An 18,000-nucleotide genomic window follows, 5' to 3' on the forward strand; every position below is an offset into this window, starting at 1 on the left:
AATCCTTTCATTTCAGGCATTTCTGGACCTAGACTTCTCAGATGGGCATCTGGAAGAGGTCCCTTCGTAAGCATGTAAATGTCCACCATGTCTGTTTTCTGCCACTTTCAGTTTCGTTATTGATGCTGTCACAGCTAGAATTGGCAAATCCAAGTTCTTCCAGTAGTCTCTTGTCTTAAAGTTTATGATTGAAATCTGCCAGCTGATTGCCTCTTTATTGGGTCAGTACGTCTCACTTGTACTTTATTTAACATGATTTTATTTTAGAGAGTGGTGTGGTAGATTTTTCCCCTCTTCTGTAGGTGAAATGTTTGGTTTGGTGTTTTGTCAGTGTTTTGTCATAGCCAGTGTTCTGCTTGGAGCTGGCATTTTGGTTTAAATTTAATGTAATAAGTAGGAAAGTTCATGGCTAATTAGACACTTCTGCAAGATATCCAGGCAATCACTCTTCCTTCAGAATCTCTTAATTTAAAATATCTTATCTTATATTTTTTTGAAAGTTTGACGTGTCTTAGTATCTGACAATATTAAGAACTGCCTGGAAGCAATTGTGTTCTGAATTAATATTACCTGAGAAGAGCCTGAAGGGATGCACAGTGGCCATGGCAATGTGATTACTCAGTGTCACTTGGATAGCTCAGGCTTTTGACTCCTCTCTCACTTCTTGTCAAGGGGAATGGTGGAAATTGGGTGTGGAAAAGGAGTTGCATGTCACAATGAAAAATCAACATATAGTTTCCTTAGTGCCCGAATGGAAAGAAATGTTTGTATGGTTAAAGTGAACGAGGGGAGAAGGGTTTGAGGTTACCATTTGCTGAAATATTTTTTTCCTTATACTTGTGAAGGAATTTCGTACTTGTTTTAAAATCCAGTTTTTGCCTTCTCAATTTGACTACGTATTGTTTGCTGGAGATGCAGATCTGTTAAAGCACTAATCTGTGGAAATGCAGTCAGTTCACAGTGTACCTGCTGTTTTCCCTGTCCACTGTGCATTAATTAATTTCAGAGTGCTTTTTTAATTCCTGTGACAGCCTTCAACTTCTGCAGAAGAAACTCTTAATAGTAGGACTGGAGTTTTCTTGTCAGGAGATCACAGAGTTTAGAAGGGCTGAAGTTTTTGTGAGATTTGAGATAAACATGGGGCTTTTTGATCAGCAGTTCCAGGACAGCATCTAAGAGCAATTTGGTTGAGAGAAGAGTAGGGAATCCCAGAGGTAAAGAAGAAGACTACTTTGTAAGATGACTGTAGCTTCAACGATGTCACCTCCAGGTGGATGGGATGCCAAATGTTCAATTCTGATACAGTGTAGTGAAGATGAGTGAGAGAGATGACTTGATCAATGATAGCCTTTTGGTGTGGTGATAGAAAAGTAGCATAGGTTTGTAACACCGATTATACTTCTGTTTCTTTCTTGCTGATGCTATCCTGATGTTTACATTTGAGATTAACAAACCACTAGATAGGAGGCGGAAAATACATACACACTTATTGCTTAAATGTTGGTGAAAAGAGTTTTAGAATCTTTGGTTCACCAGAAAACTGCAGAAAGAACAGCAATTTCTTTCTGGAAGTCTTAGATGGAAAGTTTGTCATCTGTCTCTCCTACATGAGCACCTACAAGTACTACTCTTGTTAGCATGTTGTTACTTGAGTCCAGAGACGCATATAAAAAACAGGATTACTGTTTGTTGCATGTAGCTGCCTTTGTTGTTGTTTTCTTCCTGCAGCCTGTTCATCTATGTTTTTGGTGCCAACTGACTGGAACTTGATGGTCACATTTGTTGCTCTTCGCTCTGGCATAGGTTTCTGTCGCAGTTAGCACTAGGATGTTGCTCCTAGATACACAGCAATTTATGTTAATTATATTCATCATCTTAAACACAGTTGCAGGCTAAGAATGCTAACAAGTCCTGGATGAATGGGAATGATACTGAAACTACTCTTTGAACTTCACTTTTCAAGGATTAGTGAGAGTCTTAGTTTGGCTTGTGATCTGTTCATAATAGCCTGCAGCTTCATTTTCCCTGTTCTTTTTATCTTTATCTTTTGTGACAGTCTTTTATATTCTCCTTATCTTGGTCTTAATGTCTAATAATGCTGCTTGGAGGCAGTGACAGGCAATGACTATTTCCTTGCAGGAGCACTGAAGGATATTGCTAACCTCTGCAGCATAATGCTGTTTAACCAGTAAGTCAGATTCCAGCAAGGCGAGTGTCTTTGCAATGGTGGTAACGGAACAAGTGCCTCTTGGAAGGTGACAGTTGCCAGAAAGGCTCTCACCATTTCCCACACTGTGTGTTGCCTGGGCTTCTTGAAACAGTCTTCATGTCAAGACTGGATCCTTCACCCTTCTGAGTTTTTCTGCAACTTAAGCTGCTTGAAGTTATATTCATTGTTTTCTTTTTGCCTTTGCTTTCTGTCTCTGAAACTCTTAATTCAAACAGGATCACTTGGTAAATGATGTCTGGTGTTGATGAGAGTGATTAAGGAAGCATTTCTGTTGCTGACCATACAGAGCAGGCTGCGGTTAGCTTTCTGCAAACCCGTAGAACTGACAGTTGTGTTGGTTGTGCAATTATATTTTCCTTTCTATTTCTCTTGGAAGAGTAGCATAGTAATAGTCAATGTATTCTACTAAAAAACAAACAAACAAACAAAAAAACCTAGTGCTTGTTTTTGACACTTAATTCCAGTACTAAAGTCCAATGGGGCAGCTGTTACGTGTTTGCTGTACAAACTATTGAATGAGCACCAGTTGTGAAGTGATAAGACTTAGCTGTAGTGGTGCGTTCACTACCCACATTCATGTTCGAGTGCTTGAAAATGCCCAGTTAAAGGGTCTCCAAAGAAAGGCAGTTGTAATGCTGGGTGATCTTTTTTTCTTTTTTCTTTTTTAATAAAACATTGAACACAGTTGTTTCCTCAGTACTCCAGTGTCAGTTTTAGGCTGGGGTGCAGGGAGTCTTTACCTCTGTCCAGGTTTCTATTTTCTAAGGATTTGATGTAGCTGTGGGTATGACACCTTTTAGAATAAGGTGTTATCTGTTTGAAAGTTCCACCACATAGTGAGGTGATTAGAATAGAGTCAACTGGAAACCTGCTCTGCTCCTGGATAAGAGGGCTTTGTTGTGATTTGAAATTAGTGTTTCTCTGAAGCAATTAATCCTCAGTGTTTAACAGGAAAGTGCTGCTATTTCTCTTGACCGGGTGACAAATCCTCTCTTATGTGATGCTTGTCTGAAACACTTCATCTTCTGAAGTGCCATTTTTAATCTTGTAAATACATTTCCCTCAGAATGGCCCTCTAAAAGGCAATCAAGGCTGGAGGTTTTGTTTCCCTGTAGGCAGAAGAGCCATTAGTAACACTGCAATCTACAATACCATTGCTGTTACTAAGTTTTAGTTGATAAATACATGGGGACACCAGAGAAAACTTTTCTTGTAAAAACTCTTTTGACTGACATTTAAGCCTTCAGAAGAACATTAGAAAATGGAAAGATGCTATGTCTTGAGTGACTTACCTAACTTCTTCATCAGTTACCACATTAAGTAGCTATGTAAATAATTTCTTCTATTCCTTACTTCTCTAGATGGGCAGCAGTGCTGTTCTTTCATGTTTTTATTCTTCAATTTTGTTGGACTTCTGCTCTTACGCTTGAGAGTCTGTTCCATGGTCCAAATACACTTAGTGCCAGGAAAAGCTTATAGTGTGGTGTATGCCTCTTTTTGCTTAATTTTTCTTGGTTCTTGTTGTATCCTTCTGTTCTAAGTACATTGGTAATGGTCGTACCTTATAAAAACAGGTAGAAAAGATTGTTTTTAATCTTTGAGATTGTACATTCATTTAAATCAAATTCATTTTCATCCTTTTAAAGTCTGCGAATGTTGATATTTGTTACCTTTTTTAATATGCCCAGTGTGTCATACTTACCTATTTGTACCTACATATGGAGAAAAACCTCTACTCAGATATTGTCTTGAATCTTTCCTGTTAAACGTGTTCCTGTTTTTAAGTGAGATGCTGTTGTCCTCAGCCATAAGTAGGATGGCCCCTTTTTTCTGGGTTGAGTTTACAGATTTCTCAAGACTTAAGAATTATGAGTAAAATAGCATCCCTAGAGTGGAAACTGTAAGCTTCTAAGAGACCAGCCAACCTTATTGATCCAGGACATGTTATTCCAGCTACCGCGTCCTTCCGCAGAGTTACAGCGACTTGCATTGTGACTTTCATCTTCTAAGATATGTGTATCTTACTGAAATACTGAGATCATCAAGGTTTTGTTTATGTTGTGCTTACCTCTCAATTTTGAGAGGCTTATTTCCTAGAAATGCTTCTAGTTTTCTCAGTTTGCAGGAGATGCTCAGGATGTTGCAAGATCAGGCAGAAAAAAGCTGAAGTTCTAGTGTTTTCTGATGTCTTGATCTTCTCAGTTGTAAAGCCAGTAGTTAATTTACTGTCATTGTGCTTGCAATGCTGCGTATCTCCTACTCATCAGTAATGGTGCTAGGAAGTGGTTGACATGTTCTTAGAATCACTAGCAAACAAAATGTGCCCCCGACTCCTTTTTCTTTGTGCTTCTGTACCTTTGATGAAACATAATGTGCTTTATCATGTCCTGTGCATCTCTTGTGAGTATGCCCTTCACAGTATAAGTCATCTGTTTCCATCCAGATCCTCAGAGAATCCTGTGAACTATACAGGTTCTGTTTCTCCTTCATGGCCATTTTATTGACATTGCAAGTGTACTCTCTAAAGGACCTGGGTCAGTTTTGGCCAGCCTCCAAAGCCAAACAGTGCTTTTTGGTAACCTCTTCAGAGCTCTCAGTATGGTCTTTATGCTACTCCTGCCCTTTTGCCGATTCCTCTGGAGTAACCTGCTGCAGTATTAGACAACTGCTGGCCTCATGTTTCAAGTTCTGACGGAGCTTTTCTTTGTATTGTATTTATTGATGGTGTAACTGAATCCAGTGCCAACCCTTCAAGATATTTGAAGATGCCACTTCACCAGTTATATAGCATCAGAATGAAGTGCAGAAATCTCTGCAATAGAAATTGATTTAGCATTTTAAATTTGCTCAGATAAAGCGCTATAAAATGCCAAAAATATGGAACAGTTGTCTTGGTCTGGCATAATTTGATCCTTTCGTGCTTGTGTGACTTTACTGGTACTGGCTCTGATAATTAAATGGCTTTTTTACATGGTCCTTGTTGACCTAATTCTGTTGGCAGTGTAGGCAGTGGGAGTTTTAATGTTGACTACAATGGGACTGGCAGATTGCATTAGAAATTCCATGCCGTGTGTTTAATTTCACTTCCTAATACAACAGTTTCTAAATATTAAAGATTACTGTTGCCAAGATTGAAAAGCAAAACCTTTTTTTTTTTCCCCCTTTTCTGATAATCTTGACTATCTTCTGTACACATTCAGTTATTAATGTGGTAGCCTGTGAGAAAGGAAGCCTTTATTCTCCAAGCTCTGGAATGCATACTTTAGCACCTATATATGTTTTCACAGCCATCATTTCCACTCCATTCTATATATTTCAGTCAATGGGCAAAAAAAGTACCAAGAAGAAATCAAGTTTATATAAACTTTAATCCTTCTTCCGTTCCATGAGCTTTACAAGCCTTCTTGAATGTATGGGAACGTTGCTTTTTCTTCCTGTTCCTTTCTGTGTTAATGCTATTTTTCACCTACCAACTCTTACTCACTGTGTTGCTGTTCTGAATTATTCCATGCTGGGATCTAAGCAGTTATCTGTAAGCTGAATTCTGGACCAGACCCTTTAAGTTTGTTGACCATTTCTAGGTTTTTGCAGTTTTCCTCAGACAAACTAGTCTGGTTTTGTTTCTTCTTCAGAAGTTTCCCTGTGCCATTTGCTTTTGCTGGTGCACTGACAGCAGAGGATATTCCAAGAGACTTACAACTCTGTTACAGCACTTGCCATGACAAATTGGTTTCATTTATTTTTGCAAGGAAGCTGTTGGGTCGTTTTACAGAGGAAGCTTATGAGTACAAATATACTGAGGGATTTATCCTTTCGGGTTATGTTAATTAAACTATCCACTGCAAATAATTAGCTGAATGAGTCTACAGGTAGTTGAACATGTGGTTTTCACTTCTACTGTAGAGAACTTTGTAGGAAGCTTTTAGTTTCTTGCAGAAGCACTTCACGCTGGCACTGCAGTCAATCTAACATCTGCTCTCCTCCCTCTGTCAGCAGGCAGTGTGTAGTACAGAAATAACAGCAAGTGCCACCCATCTTTACTGATCTGTAGAGCTTTTTAGAAGGTGCAGAAATAATCTTCAGCTGGCACCAGGGTAATATCAGCTGTTCTAGCTTTACAGCACTAGATGCTCAGAAACTCTTTTATGACGTTGAGCATAGGAGTTTAGACATAAATGACTCTGTAAATTAGTGATTCAGAGTGATGTTTGGTAATATTCCCTTTTCACACAAACAGCTAAGTGAATGTATCTTATGCTTCCATTCTGGTATTTGGAAATTTTAGTATTCTCCCAGGATAGTCTCTTATTCCAAATCCTGTTGCATAAGTTACAGAGTAGCAGTAGTTGGAATGGTGGGGGGTTAAATTTTATTTATTTATTTTAATTTTTAAAGGAGTCTTAAAAGTAGATTGCTTTATTCTGAATCTCTAGAGGCTGTCTGTTGTGATGAAAACTGAAGAAAGTATAGTCTGTTTTTTACCTTTCTGACTTTTTGTGTTGAGGGGGTTACGTAAATAGAGACAGTAAAAGATTTCTCCCGTTCGAGTTCTCCCGTCTTCCACTCCAGTTCATCAGACAGCATATGTCCTAAATTGTTTCTATGGAACCTTGGTTAGTCCTGTTTTAAAATACCAGAGGTAGTTGCTTAAGGACTCTTGATTTCTGCTGTGGGAAACTTTGCACCTTCACCTTTTTAAATTTGCTTGCAAGGGCTAATTCCTCATTCCTTTTGCAGAGCCTGTTGCAGAGATTCTTTCTATCTGGGTAGTTCTACAGGGTGTAATCCTGTTGTTCCTCTTGTGTTTATTTATCTGTTACAAGAGCATCTTGTGATTCTAGTACATGTCCAAAACAAGTACATTGACATCATTTGGCTTTTGTTCTCCCAGGACTGCATATCAGCATAGTTTCAAAAATTATACGTGAACTCTTTAGAAAAAGAAAAGAAAAATCTCTGTATTTCTTGTCTGACTTTCACCAGCTCTTACTGTGTGTGGCAGGATCTGGAGCAGGATGTTTGCTGTCCCCTTTTGCCTTTTCTCTTTAGCAGGAAAAGTTGATATGTCGGCACTCAGACTTCTCAGTATTTTCTTCTGTTATTGATCTGCTTCCTAATAGAATGGAGGCTTCTGATAAAAGACCAGCAGCATCTTTTATTTTGCTGATTTCAGGATCCCCTGTTGGTTTCACAGAAACCTTAGGGAGAGGTGTGGCTTTGGCTGCAAACAGCAAATGCTGCTTCTGCAGCAGGAGGAGAAATGGATGTGTGGAGCTTTCATGTAGATTTTATTTTGGTGAAATAACTTGAAATGCTAATGAACTTTGCAGAACAACCTCTGCTCTTGTGTTCTTGGTTCCTCAAGTGTGTGGGAAACAGCCATGCAATGGACTTTCTTCTCAGCCCACATTTCTTGCTCACTGACTTTAAAAAAGCAGAATAAAAAAAGAAGAAAACAATCCCAGCCACATGCACAACTTGCTGGAGTGGGTTAAGAATGCACTGCGAGTGTGTTACATAAGGAATATTTAGTTTTCTGGCCGTTCTAGGCGTTTTTAAGTAATATTCTCCCTACAGCTGCCTGGGAGAAGGGCAGTTAGAACTGCAGACTGATGGGGGTCTGGAATCCAAGGAGAACGTACTGCTCGTGCAAAGTCGTGCAGAGAGTAAATTTCTGAACTGAAAGCATTGAGCATTGTGGAGATCTGTTTCAGAGCTCAGCTCAGTTGATGGAGTGTCATTTTGTCAGGCACTCTCACATCTATGAATGCAGTGTCAGGAATTTTGCTTGCTGGAGGTCCTTCAGTCTTGGCTCCTGCTTGATGTGGGGTTGCTTTTACCAAAATCAGCCATGACTTTGTCTAGCTCTGGCTTGGGACTTCCAAGGATGGCAATTCCACACAGCTGCTCTGGGCAGCCTTTTTTGTCTTGCACTGTTAAGGGGAAGAAGGCTTTCCTGTACCTACTGTAGGACAGAAGATTCTAAACCCTTTTACCTCGTTCTTCAAGGCATAGTCACTTACTGTGAAACAGAATGAGAGGTTTTTGAAGAGGTATGGTTTTGTCTGATACCACTTAACATTTCTGACTTCAAAGGAAAAGCTTGTGAAAAGTGAGGTTTATTTTAAGTTGTGATGGCACTTAAATGGACTTTGAAGGGAGAGGGCTCAGAAGGAGTTTGCAGATGATGTTTCTTAGCCAGAACTTCTGGAAATGAACAGGTGAAATGTTACAAATGTCCTTGGCTAGCAGAACATTTTCTTCAGGACTGTGGTGTGCTTGCTTTTGTTCTCATAAGGTTTTATGATTCTCCCAAATCATAAGGTTTCAGATTCATTTATTTGGATACTGACTTTAATTAATTGACTGTGATTTTGTTGATGCTTTTGAGACACTGACAAACAATGAGGAAACTGTATTAAACTGTGTATTAGGCAATCTATATGCAAAGCTATCAGACATTTCTGGTATAATGAACTGTATGAATTTGGAACATAAGAAGCATACGACTTATGCAAGAGAACCATTAAAGCTCAGTAGTGTCCTCAAGATGACTAGTTGACCTTGCTTTTTTTTTTTTCTCCCCATTCATGGAGAATACTTTATTACATTGTATTTTCAATGTGCAATTTTTTTCTTTTGCTGAAGGGACAATGGAGATCGATCCAGGCACCGAGCTCCCCGTAACGCCCGCATGTCTGCGCCATCGCTGGGGCGCTTTGTCCCAAGGTAAGGCCTCTACTTATAAGAATAGAAGGGTGTGAAAATCCTAGAGGAGCTAGTTGCAGTACAACTCTATGGTACTTTCACATTGATTTTCTTTCTTGTTGAAGGCTGCTGTTTTCTTGGCTGGCAATTTCTGGAACACCTGAGATGGCATATTAGCATCATCAGTGATCTTAGCATTTCTTACCTGCATGTTTGGACACAATAAGAAAAGAAAAGAACCTGATGGGAAATTCCTAGTGAGACTTGCTGGTTTAAGATTAGGAAGCTATTGTGGGATTTGCTTAATGGTGACTTCAAAGCCACATTGATCAGAGGAAGATCTAATCTGTAACTTGCCATTCATTTCAAGCAGTGAAATGGCTTGATAAGTGGAGGAGTCCAGTCTTCCTTCTGCTATAACGTGCTGAGATTTAGTCATGTTTCCTCAAAGCAATTGCTGTAACATACTGAGATGTGTCTTCAGGTACATTCACAGTCTCTGTTTTTCAGACGCTTCTTGCTGCCAGAGTACTTGCCTTATGCTGGAATTTTCCATGAAAGGGGACAGCCTGGCTTGGCCACTCATTCTTCTGTCAATAGGGTTTTGGCAGGTAATGAGATTTCCTTGTTTGAAGTTGTTGTGTATGTTATTGTTATTTTTTTTTTCATGAACCTGTGCAGAGGACCCACCAGAAAAAGGCTAATTCCATCTGTTGATGTTTAAAGTCCCCTGAAACAAGAGAAAGGACTGTAGGGCATGATGGTAAACTATCATTCAAGTTCTTGAGCATTGCAGCTTCCATTCTTCACAGATGTGTATGGGATTGTCAGCATGATTTGGGGAGGGGTGCTGTTAACAATTCTCTTTGTTTAGCTTCCTTCCCTATTTCTAGATGTCTTAACAACCTGACAGACTAATGATCAGTTTGCTGCAGGTCCTTCTAATTGAATTATAGGGTGCCTTGTTCGTGTTCTGGCTGGCAAGATGCACACAAGACAATGCAGGATTCAATTAGGATCTTAATAAGTGTGCATTAAAAAGCTAGGCTGCCACCACATATGGTGCACAGGCATTTGGGAGCCTTAAAGGGCATGCAGAGGCAGGAGGGGATGTGGAAGGGAAGAAGAGTCGACACACTCCTGCAGCTCATGAATGAAATGGTTCTGGGTGACATAAGTCTTTGGGGTGCTTTTTTGGCTGATTGTGAGTTGCTCTGTAATTAACTCAAGTGCAGGGAAGGCATCTTGAGGGAGGACGACAGACAAGGTATGGACAGATAGGCCAGGATGTGCTTTTTTCCTGTTTGAAGGCAGTTTCATCACTGAAAGGAGTGCTGTAAGGGTCGCACAGACTCTTGAAAGACCTTTAGCTTATCCTAAGCTATGATCAGTTATGCCTAAACCATGTTGTGCTTACACTGGAGATTTCCCAACTGTTCACGTGTGGAGCTGTGGTTTTTGCATGGCTCATTTTGTAGGACAAGGGTCTTGTCTTTGATTTCTGGCTCCTAAGTGCAAGAAACATCTCCTGGATTTTTGTCTGTGGTTGTTTTTGTCTGAGTGAATGTATGGTTCATAGGCCTTGTTGGAATAGATTAGGTTTCAAAGCACCTCCGCTATTTTTTATTAGGAAACAGTTGAATTAGCCTGAAGCTTTAGCTGACGCATGTACTTTCCCATGCTTGCTGCCTGTGTGGGCTTCGGTTGTTGGCACATGGAAACAGCGCACTGGCAGATAATTACTTGCTGCCAGGCAACACTGCAGAGATTTTCTGTAGCCCAGCTTTGCAGGGGACACCTGTCTTCAACCCTCTTCCAGCCCTCCTCATAGTCTGCCTATTCCTTAGTGACTGGGAAGCAGCCTGGCTGCTTCTCCTTGCACATTTTAGGGAATTTGAGCACGAAAATGCACATTTGCTATTTGCAGCATGCATGCCAAGATTAACAGAAGAAGATGGAAGTTGTTTGCTGGAAGCTCTGTGATTACAAGACCAATCTTTTCTGTATGGTACTGTGCAGAATATACATCAGGAAAGGTTTATTGGCTGCTGCAGTGTTATGGTATCTCTCACTGGAAATGGCTGGGATTCCAAGTGAAGACTTTCACTGACTGAAATATAAAAGTAATTCTCTAATGCAGCAATTCCTTGTCATACTTTATTTCGGCATTCTGTTTATTTTGGTCTGTACCTACACTTCCAGCTTTCAAAATGTTTTACACTTGCGTTCAAAAACATGTTAGTGTGTAACAGAAGCCAGGAAAGTTGAAGATGTAAATATTAGGTGGAGGTGTGAAGGGTGAGAACTAGAAAACAAGGTGGCAGTTGTGGAACTGAGAATTTCTTGTGGTCATTAGGTTAGTCGCAGCATTGCCATTTTTGATACTTTATTTTGGGGCTGTTGAAAGTTGCACTGCAGACAGTATGCCTTCTTTTCTAGTTAGCCTTTGCCAAAGCAGTAGTTTTTTCTTCACTACCATAGTGAAAAAACTTATGAATACTTTAACCCTGGCCTGGCAATCACAGGTGAGGTTGCCGAGCTCTGAGAAAAAATCAATCATCTTCCACTTAAATCAGGCTAACCAAAACTTCAGTGCCTTAAACTACTTATCCTATGGTGCATCCAGACTATTACTTCTGATTTTTTTTTTTTTTTAAATCCATGAATGCCAAAAGTATTTCTTATGCATCCTCTGCAGGATTTGAGGAAAAATGCCAGAAAACAAATACCTAACCTGACAGCTTGCGTAAGAGCTGACAATAGACTTCTGTGGCTGTGTGTTCATGGGAGATCTTGGTTACTCTTCTTCTGTCCCCTGTCCCATTTATTGCTGTATGAGGAGAAAAAATAAGAGTCAGATCATAAGGGTTTATGTTTTTTATATTGTACCGACTGAATTTCTTAGAGTCAAATTTCTTGCTGTCAAGTTCTGTCTACGTTTACTTTCAGATTTCTGCTTTATATGAACAACTTTCCATTATTTAATGTTATTATCCTGCAACTCCTAAAGACAGCAGTTCCGTGCTAGGGGAGGGTGTCTTGTGAATAAATGCAATCTTTAATGAACTCCCTGAAATAATGAGTTATCTAAGCGGATGAGCTAGCACAACAACACCACTGTGGATTTGACAGCGTGGCATTGTTGGTATGGGAGGTCTTACAGATGATGTAGGCAGGGCTTTGGTCAGGGTTAGATACCCTTGTACTACTCAGGGCATGCAGCAGTCCCCACTCCAAAACATTTCCAGGTGAAGGTAGGAAGGGACAACAGATGGGTAAAGCAGATGGGAGCTCAGGGTGGGGGGAATTAAAGGATACTAGTCAACGTGACAGGTATCTCATGTCGGCAGCCCAATTTGCATATAGCATTGGAACAAAAACAATGCCCTGTAGCACCATCTTTTCCCAGTCATCTGCTGGTGCAGCATAGATCCTTAAGTTAGCAGATATGATACACTGTATCACTGTGTTTTGTGGCACCAAGTAAAACACTGTATGGAAATTTATTACATCAACATTGTTACCTGTAGCATTCAAACTTGTAATCACACCAAAAAGTGTTGGTAGTTTGACAAGTTATATTTTCCTGTAAAGTCTATGTTGATTGGCAGTAATTACACTGTCCTCCTTTAATCCTTTATTAACTGAGTCTTATATCAGCTTTTTCATTATTTTGTCTGGAATCGATGTCAGGCTGACAAGACTGACATGTCTCATCCTATTTCAACCTTTTAAAATAGTGGTATAACACTAATAAATTTTCAGTCTTCCGCATTCTCATTTTATTTCAAGACTTATCAGAAATCTGGGAGTTCATTTGCTAGCAATTCTGATACGTTTGGTAGTGTGGGCTGTAAGCTGCCGTTTGGACTCTTCTCTCCTTATTGAACTGACATAGATGATGGAGTTATGGTCTCCAAGGAGACATCCATACACTGAAAACTAGTTGGTGTTTTGTTTTTTTTTTTTTTTAAGAGTCAGTGAAAGCAATAAATACATTTTGGCTTTGTATTCAGTAGGGCTGACCTATTTCATGCGATGGACTACAGTGTCTTGGGATTGTTTGTCTTCTAGTCTAACCAGCAGAGTGTGTTTTTTCTTTTTGTTCTGATAGGCACTTGTGCCTCCCAGGAGAGACCAAAGAGCTGTTCTGCAGGATGAGGTTACACATTTCTTAATGGGAGTTAGTGCTGTGGCAGAGTTCAGCAGCATAACATGCCTGCCTCTGGATCAAGGAAGACACAACTCGGTGTTGTTTACCACCTCCTACTGTTTTTTTTTTTTCTTAGTTTTTTTTTTTTTAATATATTTTTCCTTGAGGCTGAGGACTTCTGTCCGAAATTTTGTTTGCAGATTTCTTCATCCTTAGTCACACTGTGAGCAGGACAGTAAGTAGGTTGAGAACCAAGTCATGAATGTGTTTTTGGCATCTAATTGTAGTCAAATGTAGGTCCTAATATGTTATTAAAAATGAGTAAATATAAGTATTCTTTATATTTAAATAAAAGTCCCCTTCATTCCTACTGAAGTGCTTCTAGCCTCTTTTGCCTGTGTGAGCTTTTCCTTTAGGCCTTATAGTAATTATTTGACTACTTCAGGATGGACGAAGGCATGCAGGTGGTACAGTGAAATAAAGAAGGCATCAGTTTCAGTTTAGTGCAAATTCAGAGGAAGGAAAGTCAGTGTTTGCCAAGAAACTTTGCAGGGGACCTTAAAAATTGACACAGATGCCGGTTTGTTGATGTCCCCGTTAATCAGCAGGAGATCTTCATATGAAATTTTACTGGAAATGCTTCTTTCTCACCTTATTTTGGTTTAATAGACAGCTTTCAGTTATGTGCATCTCAAATAAAAGATTTTTTCAGTGTGTGGATACAGACTGTGTTTGTGTGTTCTGACTTTGCCACCAGACTTTATCTACTGAAATGCAATTCAGCACAGTTGCTCAAAGTTCTCCATCTCGTGGGGAAATCCACACTCAGAATAACTTAAGGGCTGAATAGCCCTGAATGACAGCCTACATTTACAGGTTTTTGAGTGTTTTCCTTGCTATTTTAGGGTAACAGATTCAGACCAGAGACTAAACACACGTTTGCAAAAAATAAGCTTGGTATTACAGATTTTTCCATAACTTATCCCTGTTCAGTATACTGACTTGCTACAAGAGTGCTAATGGTGCAGTTTTGGATCTCTCTGTTTAGGTGCCAACAAAGCAAATCTCCTGCAGTGGAATAGGGCTGAAGCTATAGGTGAAATTGATCATCTTAAACTTAGTAGTATTGTAATATTGACAGCCTGCCTTTGATTTCAGTTGTTGGACTTCATGTATAGTACCCAAACGATATTTTTGCAAAATCACATGAACTGTCCCATTGTTCAAAGTTAGTATCCCTGGGAGAATTCCAGGTTGTGTGTCTTCAAGCGATGCAGAAGCTCAGCTTCTGGTTTCTGTACTTCTGCCAGAAACTATTGAGGCACAATAGCTAGAGCATTTGAAGTTTTGTTTAGATAAAAATTGGCTAAGATGGTGTGTAAACTTTGTCTTTTCTCTGTGACAGGAAGATTTGTATGAGGTCATGATAGTCTTCCTAGTAAGAATTAAGGCAATGACCTAATGATGTCTCCTGCTACACGTTCCCAATCTGTTAGCACTCTAGCTGTGTTAAGAGCTCACTTGTTCAAATACGAGTGAATGACTCTAACTCACCATGAGTTAAAATGGATGTTGATGAGTCTCTGACACAGACTATTAGAAAGGGTATTTATTGCTGCTGCTACTAGAATTCACCCAGTAACCTTTCGCTTATGCTCTAATGGTGAAAGTGATCATGATAAGAGGCTGCTTTGGTTGCCTTGGAAACAGTGCTGCAGTTAGATTCTCCAGTTCCTCTGGCATCACAGGTGTGAATGCCTCCCATAGCTAAGTTTTCTTGACCTAACCGTGTTCTGTCACTTCCAGTGTCATAGTGAGCTGTGAATTCTGTTCTGAGATGCCCTCACCTTTCAAATGTGCTTGCAGCAATCCAGAACTGTACAAGGTAGAACAGAAATAGATGGCTCAACTCCAAAAGGTCATCAAGAGTTGATTGGAAAATACTTCCTTCTTGTTTCTGTACCCCTGTTTTTCTCACTGTTAGCAGGTGTGTACTCCACTTTCTCTGGGAAGGATGTTGCTCAGTTCCTCAAAGGCAAACTTTTCACTCCCTGCTGCAGTTCAGTGCTACAGCCTCTCTTGTTTATATTTCTGGGCGAGAGGCTGTATTTCCTCAAAAAAATGTAAACAGTTCTCTAATCTGTCATGAAGGTGATAGATATCTACAGGTCTCCAATTAAAAAAAAACAGCTGAGGGTATGCTTTAAGCTTCTTATGTTTATTGGCCGGTGACAAGGCTATAGAGACCTCAGAGAATGAGGTGACTCTCAAAGGCTCGCATCTTTTCGTATTGAGCAGTAGTACCCAACAGACTTGTAACAGAAGCAGAATGCTATCTATGTTCATTGACTGTGTTGCTCTACAGATCCGTCTGTTGTGAAAAGGAGTAGAAGATCAGGATGCTCAGCCAAATTCATGGAGTTTTCCTAGATGAAAAGGCAGGAGCAAGCTAACATAAAAAGCCAGTGATGAATGTCTGTGAGTGAACAATATCTTAGTATTAGATCCAGCATTGACTTCTCCTTTATAGATTCTGCAGCACTGGCTGCACTGTCTTACCACTTCATGACTGTGGTCAGAAAATGAACTTTGTGGTAAATATTTTTCAAATGAAATCCCTCTCCCAGAATGTAGGAATGAGTTTATTACTAAAGAAAAACAAACTTAGAAACCAGCTAGTATTATGTAACTTTTTGTGGCTACACAGGGGACGTTTAGCTGATCCATAGATGCTATGTTTAGACCTTACAGGTTTATCTTTATTGTACATCAGTCGTTTCTTTTTGTTTTGCAAGACACCAGTGAACTTGTTCTTCCCAACTCTGTGCCTTAATTGGCTGTCCAGCAGCTCCTTTCTCATGCTGTAGCTTTATCATACATTTATATAAAAGAAAAGGCTGTGTATGTTGTTTCCACTTAGCCTTTTCCTCTCGTCCAAATTGTCAAATGTCATGGTGAAGATCCATGTGGTTACTCATCCGTGTTTTGGTATCAGCTTCTGTCACATATAGAAAGCATAGGCAGCGAGAAAGTGTCAGGGTATGTTGTGTGCTGGAATGGAAGAACGTTAATCTGACTGTCTGCTCGTTCAATGCCTCTGTTCACTTGCTTCTTCCATTTAGAGGCAAAGGTACTCTGTGGGCACAGAAACTTCTGTGTTGTCAGCTGTGAACAGGTACAATGAGGTTTTTTGGTTAGGGCATTAAGAATACAAAGCTTTAGAGACTGAAGGGCAGAAGGAATGAACTTGCATCAGGATAAAATGAATAATCATTTTAGGAGAAACCTTTGTTTGATTGCAGAGACCAGAGTAGTCTTGAGGCTCATACGCAATCTCTAAAACCAGTTTAATTTCTAAAATAAACTTGTATTAAAATGTATGTATATCAGTGTTTTTATATTGTAAGTGCTGCCTCTTCATGTCCAAGCACAGAAGATGTTAAAAACTCCTCTTAAATACTGCAGAATAAAGGTGCAACTGAAGAGTCAAAATAGTGCTATTATCATTTTAAAGCTTGCTTTTGCTTAGTCCTTTTTGTTCTTGTCTTCCCTTTATGTTTTTTGCACCTTAACCTGCAGTTCATCTCAATCTGCTAAGTGGGAATGTGTTAATTGATAGGGAATATGAGTCAGTTGGAAATGAGAATCCACAGCTACTTGCACTGTAGGGGGTACTTACTCTGTAATTCTTTGGTCATCCAAGATTTTGCTCTGATTCATCATCTGGAGGGAGCTGAACTTAGGTGCTTTAAATCCTATATGGAGTTGCCAGTGTATTTATCACTGATTATATGAGGAACTTGGAAAGAGTACCTTTCTATTGTGGGTACCTTTAGATGCCTGAAATTAGGCTGGCTGCATCCTGCCCTGACAGCTGGGTGCAGGAAAAAAAATATCTTTAAAAGAAGCAGAAGGGACAAAATGAAAGCAGCAGAGGTGGTATAGCAAGCTAAGAAACAAGGAACCTCGAGGGGAGGAAAAGCAGCAGCTGTTTGGCTTGTATGGAGCGTGCTCCTTTGGGAATGCCTTGCTTCCAGAGGGTAAATACTGCTTGGCAGAGTGGCAGTGCCAGGAAATTCAGCCTACAATGAGCAAGAGGGTTAGACTAGGGAATCTCCAGAGATCTGTCATTGACCTTCAGAGATTCTCTGAATCATGGAGTACACAAGAGCAGTGAAACGATGTTTGGGTTCACTGTATGTGAGAATGGAGTTCTGTTTGAAGGAGTAGGTACAGCTGCTTCTAGTTATATGTACTGGGATATCCTGTTGTAAGACACTGATGATTGCAGAGAACTTCTGACTCTTTCAAGGATTGTCTGAAGGTGCGAGCCTTACTGGAGAAAGCTGTGTTACTAGCCTTCTGTGGGGATACTTATTTTGTGCCAGGAGTCTTTTGGTAAGCTGAACCAGAAAGCCAAAAACTGTTCAATCCCCCATTTACACAGCATGTGTCTGTAGGAAAAGGTGGTGTGGATTAGCTGCTATACGTTATAAGCATAACATTTCAATTTTATTTGCAAATGCAAATTAAAACGAGTACAACTTTTCCAGACAGAGTGAGTGCAGACCCCTTTGTCTTACAGGATATGCGTAATGAAGAGTTAGGTGTCAGGGGATTTTTGGCTAGGATCTGGAAATGTGTCTGCACTGAGATTAGCAGTAGTTGAGATGATCTGCATTTACTCAAGTATGCCAGATGTTGTCTGTGACTGGCTGCCTTTCAGGAGTTGTGGAGATGTTTTTGATGTGTTGTCCTTGGTTATGCTGCCCCAAGAGAGGAGTTTTTGCTACAGAAATGCTTATGACTTTGTCCTTCCCAATCCTTTATAGGAGAAGATTCTGCTAAAGGGTTATGAGGTCCCAAATACAGAGCCCTGAAGTGCTAATTACAGTTTTGCCATTCTGTT

At 39.9% G+C, this 18,000-nt stretch overlaps 1 protein-coding gene across 2 annotated transcripts in view; it reads left to right on the plus strand.

Annotated features, from left to right (window-relative positions):
* Positions 1-18,000, plus strand: part of AMBRA1 (autophagy and beclin 1 regulator 1) — a 115,828-nt gene that overhangs the window by 33,629 nt on the left and 64,199 nt on the right. The window contains exons 9-10 of one of the 2 annotated variants that reach the window (XM_048949401.1): positions 8,876-8,959; positions 9,449-9,549. In XM_048949401.1, the coding sequence (XP_048805358.1) occupies positions 8,876-8,959; positions 9,449-9,549 (185 nt within the window). The remainder of the gene's footprint in view (positions 1-8,875; positions 8,960-9,448; positions 9,550-18,000) is intronic. The other variant, XM_048949402.1, reaches the window with a different exon arrangement.

Source organism: Lagopus muta, chromosome 6 (genome assembly GCF_023343835.1).
Source record: "Lagopus muta isolate bLagMut1 chromosome 6, bLagMut1 primary, whole genome shotgun sequence".
Lineage (NCBI taxonomy): Eukaryota > Metazoa > Chordata > Aves > Galliformes > Phasianidae > Lagopus > Lagopus muta.